The 6,219-nt window shown below is 49.6% G+C and overlaps 1 protein-coding gene across 1 annotated transcript; it reads right to left on the bottom strand.

The window, feature by feature from the left end:
• Positions 1 to 412: 412 nt before the first annotated feature.
• On the bottom strand, positions 413 to 4,859 carry LOC122913424. Its single transcript, XM_044260163.1, is given in 6 exon segments — positions 413 to 590; positions 1,399 to 2,194; positions 2,197 to 2,743; positions 2,745 to 3,436; positions 3,439 to 3,814; positions 3,816 to 4,859. Coding segments are annotated over 6 exon segments (3,633 nt in total).
• Between the last annotated feature and the right edge of the window lie 1,360 nt (positions 4,860 to 6,219).

The raw sequence follows: 6,219 nt of genomic DNA, 5'->3' as shown, positions 1-6,219 counted from the left end.
CATTCCTTTACTCGTAGGGGATGTTGGTGGCTTATGGGGATCATCGTGTTGGCCTATGTCCCAAAACCCCATAGCCAATTTACAGAGATCCGGATACAGGGCAGGCCACCATGTGTTAGGGGTATGTTGGGCCATACTGGACCAGATAACTTTCCCCGTTTGAGAGAGAACCTGCCAGGTTAATTGCTTGGAGAGATGTGGGCTGGTGCCGTCTACAGGGGAAAGGAGAGAGAATAAGCAAAAGAGTAAGATTAACGGCGAATAAGTCTTATCTTTAGTGGGTTTGGGGAGCATTGGACGGTCCATTTCGAGTTCTGATGACGTTCGGTCTGTCCGTCCGGGTGTGCTGCCTTTACATGGGAGGCGTGGATCCAGGCTGCAATCCCGTCAACTTTTAGCGCCATGGGCGTTGTTAGGAGAACCGTGTGAGGTCCTTTCCAGCGGGGTTAAAGATTTGTGGCTCGATGCCTGCGGACACAGACAGTATCCCCAATTTTGTAGGGATGGGGTCGCGACGGGATGTTAAGTTCTTCCTGGTAGGCGGCTGCCAGGGGTTTCCAGATTTCTTGTTGCAAAGCTTGCAGATGGGCCTGTATGGAGGGGGAAGGGGAGTGAGTGGAGATATCTGCCTCAAAGAACGCGACAGCAGGAGGGGAAGCACCATCGAGGATTTCGAAGGGTGTTAGACCGTGAGGGCCAGGAGTGTTTCTGGCCCTATAGAGTGCTAAAGGTAGGAGCTGGACCCAATCTTTAGAGCCAGTTTCAAGCAGTAATTTAGATAGAGCCTCCTTGATGGTTCTATTCATTCTTTCTACCTGTCCTGAACTTTGGGGTCTGTAAGCACAATGTAATTTCCAATCGATCCCCAAAAGTTTGGCCACCGACTGACTTACCTGGGAGACAAAGGCAGGTCCATTGTCTGACCCCAGTACCTCAGGCATTCCATACCTTGGGAAAATCTCCTCCAGTAACTTCTTAGCAACTATGTTGGCAGTCTCCTTCTTGGTGGGGAAGGCCTCTGCCCAACCTGAAAAAGTGTCTAGAAAAACTAAGAGATATTTATATCCATACATGCCAGGCTTAATCTCGGTAAAGTCAATTTCCCAATGTGTGCCAGGGCGGCGACCGCGTACTAGGACTCCTGGTCCGATACTAGTTTTTCCAGGAATGACTTGGGCACACACTCTGCAATTTGCGGCCGCTTGTCGAAGAAGGAAGTTTCGTTTGGGGAAATAGTTTTCTAAATTGGCTCTATCCATTAAGGATTTCATTTTGTTTGCACTTAGATGAGTCAGCCGATGGAGGTGATTTATTAGTTCCTTTGCCATTTTAATGAGAATTATGGCTTTTCCTTGATATTCCCATTGGTTCAGGGTCGGGTTGTAATTGACCCCCAACCTCTGCATGATGTCTAAATAGGTTTCTTCATAATTCCAAATGGGGGCTTCATTGGTTCCCTCTGTTCCAGTGAGGATGGTGACAGTCAATAGTTGAGGCCCTAAAGCTGCCCGTCGGGCTGTTTCATCGGCCAAGCGATTTCCTTTGGCCTCTGGGCTACTTCCTTTTTGATGGCCTGGGCAATGCATTATGCTCAACTTCTTGGGGAGAAATAAGGCCTTTAGTAGGGCCAATATTTCAGTCTTATTTTTAACTTCTTTCCCATCGGAGGTTAGTAGTCCCCTTCTCCGATAAATTTCCCCATGAATATGGGTGGTGGCAAAGGCGTATCTGCTATCTGTGTAAACATTGAGTTTCTTACCTTCTGCCAGTTGGAGGGCCTGGGTTAAGGCGATTAGCTCAGCCTGTTGGGCTGAAGTGCCTCCTGGTAACGCACTTGCCCACACAATTTGAGAGTCGGTCGTGATGGCGGCTCCTGCCCGTCGTTCTCCATCCTGCAGGTAGCTACTGCCATCTGTGTACCAGGTTAGGTCCGCATCCTTCATGGGTTGGTCGGTTAGGTCAGGTCGTGTTCCATGCATTTCTGCAAGGATCTGGTGACAATCATGCAAGGGGGCCTCTCCAGGGGTGGGTAGGAGAGTTGCGGGGTTGAGAGTCACCACAGGTCCGAACTGGATCCTGTCTGTGTCCAGGGGGAGGGACTGATAGTGAGTAAGGCGAGCATTAGACAGCCAGTGGTCTGGTGGTTGGCGAATTAAAAATTCCACTGTGTGTGGAGCCAGGATTGTTACAGGCTAGTTAGTTTGGTTGTATCCTTGACTAGGACCGCTATGGCTGCTATCATTTTTAGGCATGGTGGCCATCCTGCTGCTACGGGGTCTAACTTCTTAGAGAGGTAGGCGATAGGGCGTCTCCAAGGCCCTAGTCTTTGAGTTAGATCCCCCTTAGCAACCCCTTGTTTTTCATCGACAAACAAGTCAAAGGGTTTAGTTATGTCCGGCAGGCCTAACGCTGGGGACTTGAGGAGAGCTTGTTTAATATGATGGAATGCCTGCTGTTGTTGTTCAGTCCAGACAAAAGGGGTATCCTGTTTGGTCAAGGGGTATATGGGGGCCGCTATTTCTGCAAACCCAGGGATCCATAGCCTACAAAAGCCCGCTGTCCCTAGGAATTCCCGCAATTGCCTGTGGGTTTGGGGCGTTGGAATGCTGGATATAGTCTCTTTCCTTGCGGCCGTTAGCCATCGCTGGCCGTTATGCAATTCATAGCCCAGGTAGGTGACCTTAGTCTGACAAATCTGAGCCTTCTTTGCGGATGCCCTATATCCCAACTGGCCAAGGTGTTTGTAGGAGGTCCCCAGTACCTGTTTGACAGTCCTCCTCATTTGTTGCTTCCAGTAAGATGTCATCGACATATTGGAGTAAGATCAGGGAGGGGTGTCTTACCCAGAAATCGGCTAGGTCCTGGTGGAGGGCCTCATCGAATAACGTGGGGCTGTTCTTAAATCCTTGTGGTAGCCTTGTCCAGGTTAGCTGATCTGAAATCCCCAATTCTGGGTCCTTCCACTCGAATGCAAAAATGGGTTGACTCTGGGGACTTAGTCTTAAACAGAAGAAAGCGTCCTTTAGATCTAGGACAGTATACCAGGAGTGGGTTGGAGGCAAGGTGCTAAGTAGGTTGTAAGGGTTAGGCACGGTAGGGTGGATGTCCTCTACTCGTTTATTGACCTCTCTTAGGTCCTGGACCTGCTGGTAGTCATCTGTACCAGGTTTCTTGACAGGTAGTAGAGGAGTATTCCAGGGAGACTGACATGGGGCTAAAATGCCTTGGTCTAGTAGCCGCCGTATGTGTGGTCTGATGCCTTGGTGGGCCTCGCTAGACATAGGATATTGTCTAACACTGACAGGGATGGCTGTTGCCTTCAACTGTATGTGAATGGGGGGCTGCTGGGAAGCTAGTCCTATTCCTCCCGTTTCTGCCCAGGCATTTGGATAAGATGTGAGCCAGGATTTTATGTCCCTCTGAGGTGGGGGGGCTTTTCGTGCAGTCTATATTCCTCTTCTAACTGTAGAGTGAGTATGTACAATGGAGTCCCGTTGGGGCCGGTCACTGTGGGTCCATCTGATTCGAAATGAATCTGGGCCTTTAGCTTAGTCAATAGATCTCTCCCCAGGAGTGGATAGGGACAGTCAGGTACGTGAAGGAACGAATGAGAAACTTTACCTGAGGCCAAATGGACTTTTCTTTCCATGGTCCAACGGTATTGTTTTCCTCCGGTGGCCCCTTGAACCCATGCCGTCCGGTTACTTAATGGTCCTGGGGTTTTGGTTAAGACAGAATGTTGTGCCCCGGTATCTACCAAAAAGGTGATTGGTTGCCCCCCGACTGTTAGGGTTATCCTGGGCTCGGGGGGGGGGCTCCTGGCCCTGACATCCCTAGTCGTTATCTAGGGCCATTAATCTTGTTTTCTGCCTGTTATTTTCCTTGGGGTTATGGGGTCTATTTGGGCAGTTTTTGGCCCAATGTCCTCTCTCTTTGCAATAGGCACATTGGTCCCAAGCTACCCGAGGCTTTCTTCTGTCTCCTTCCTTGCCTAGCTCTCCTGTTTCTGATCCTTGATTGCTTTGCACTACGGCGGCCAAGATTTTGCTAAGCTCCTTATTTCGCTTACACTCTCGCTTATCTTCCTTTTCTTCAGCCTCTTTCCTTAACCTTTCTTCCTTTTCTTCCTGAGTTTCTCTTTTATTATAATTTTTTTCTGCCTCCTTTAACAAATCTTGTAACGAGAAATCTTGTAAATTCTCCAGTCGCTGTAACTTATGTCTAATGTCTGGCGCTGACTGCCAAATGAATGCCATGGACACATTTCCTCTCTGTTCATGGCTATCAGGATCGAAGGGGGTATATCTATGATAAGCCTCTCTAAGTCTCTCTAAGAAAGCGGTTAGAGATTCTTTGGAGCCCTGAGGAACCTGTCTTACCTGAGCCAAATTGGTAGGGCGGCGCCCTGCATTATGGAGGCCTGCTATGAGTAACTGGCGATAAAGATTTAGGTGGGTCCTACCTTCAGCCGTATTGAAATCCCAGTCAGGACGGGTCAAGGGAAAGGCGGCATCAATCACATTCGGGAGCTGGGTAGGTCTTCCATTGTCTCCTGGAACATTTTTTCTGGCTTCCAGATAAACTTTTTGTCTCTTCTCTGTAGTGAGAAGAGTCTGCAAGAGCTGCTGGCAATCATCCCAAGTGGGTTGATGCGTGATTAGAATGGACTCGATCAGAGCGGTCAAAGCTATAGGGTCTTGTGAGAAGGAAGGGTTATGGGACTTCCAGTTATATAAGTCTGAGGCCGAGAAGGGCCAGTATTGGAATTGGTTGCCTGGGCCCCCTCCTTGGCGTAGGGGAAGGAGCTTGGAAGACCCCTCCTTTGCAGGTTCCTTGCGACCCCTAAGTCTTCCCGCCATTGGGGATGGTAAGGGGTGGCGTTCCTCTGGCAGGTTATTCGATTCTTCCTCAGATTCTGAGGAATTTGATGCTTGCGCTGGTGGAGGGGGAAGCTGGTAGGGAGGGGGGTTCTCGGTTAAGAGGCCTATTAAGGGGGAGTCATCAGGATGAAGGACCCTCTTTGGCTTAAGACGCCGGGAAGAGGTGGAATCATCTATTACAGGGTATAAGTTGGAAGAAATAGGAGGCTTAGGAGGATTGGCAGGACAAAGGGGAACAGGGGGAGCGGAAGGTGTTGGGGAAGGGATAGAATCCGGAAGGGGTTTGGGCTTTGGATGAGTGAAAGGAGAAACCCAGGGAGGGGGGGTCCTCGACGAGATTTTCCCAGACTACTATGTAAGAGACATGGTCCGGATGGTCTTGAGGTCCCCGACTGAAGATTTGCTCCTTGACCTGTAGGAGAATAGTGATGTTAAAGGTCCCCTCTTTAGACCATCCAACATTAAAGGAGGGCCATTCAGAGGTGCAGAGTGTTTGCCATTTTCTTCTTTTGATCTCCATGGACAGATTATTAGCTTAGATTTGCATGTCTCTCCAGTGATCTAATGTGAGACTCAAGGGGGTGGCGATGGTTTGCCCCATTTTTATGGACGATGTAGCAGACAAGGGAAAGGGGGACCTTTCAGGTGCTGTCCTGCTCGTGTCCCTCACGGGAACTTAGGAGCGTCTTAGCTAAGGTCTATCCGTATAAACCCCGGACCAGGCTACTCCATGGAGTAGATGACCGTTATGCCATATGACGCTCTGCGAGACTCAGGGTGCAGCCCACTCAGAGTCCGAAGCCAAAGGCGGTGGAGCCACAAACATTCATACAGTCATGCATTCCTCAGATTCAAACGGATCAGACATTTTTTCCTAAACAGAATGTTACCTTCATAACTGATGCAAAGAACATATAGACACTTAGGACATCGACAGGACAGTCTGGACACAAGAGACAAAAATAGAAATTGCTGTACGGGTTCGGTTCAGAAACCGAGAATACGGGTTATGGTCAGGAGGAACGCGAGATCCTCTCTGACCGACAGGTGGCTCAAGATAATGGACCTCTTCAGACACCCCGAGGCGTCCCCCGAGGTGTTACAGATCCCCGAGGCGTCCCTCGGGGTGGCAGGGGAGAAGTTGAGTTCATCAACTCCTTTTGAATCCTGCCCCTACTACAGATCAACAACGTTGTTGTACAGTTGTGGCGCAAGAACACAAAGACAAGAACATAACATACAATCAGAGAGACAGAGACACAGATGACAGAGACACGGATACTGGCCAGCTTACCTCCCGGTGGGGACCGGCTAGAGTCTTGGGTGGGACTTCATGAAA

The sequence above is a fragment of the Neovison vison genome, chromosome 7 (genome assembly GCF_020171115.1).
Source record: "Neovison vison isolate M4711 chromosome 7, ASM_NN_V1, whole genome shotgun sequence".
In the NCBI taxonomy this organism is placed as follows: domain Eukaryota; kingdom Metazoa; phylum Chordata; class Mammalia; order Carnivora; family Mustelidae; genus Neogale; species Neogale vison.
The sequence above is the reverse complement of the archived record's forward strand: the minus strand, read 5'-3'. Positions and strand labels throughout refer to the sequence as shown.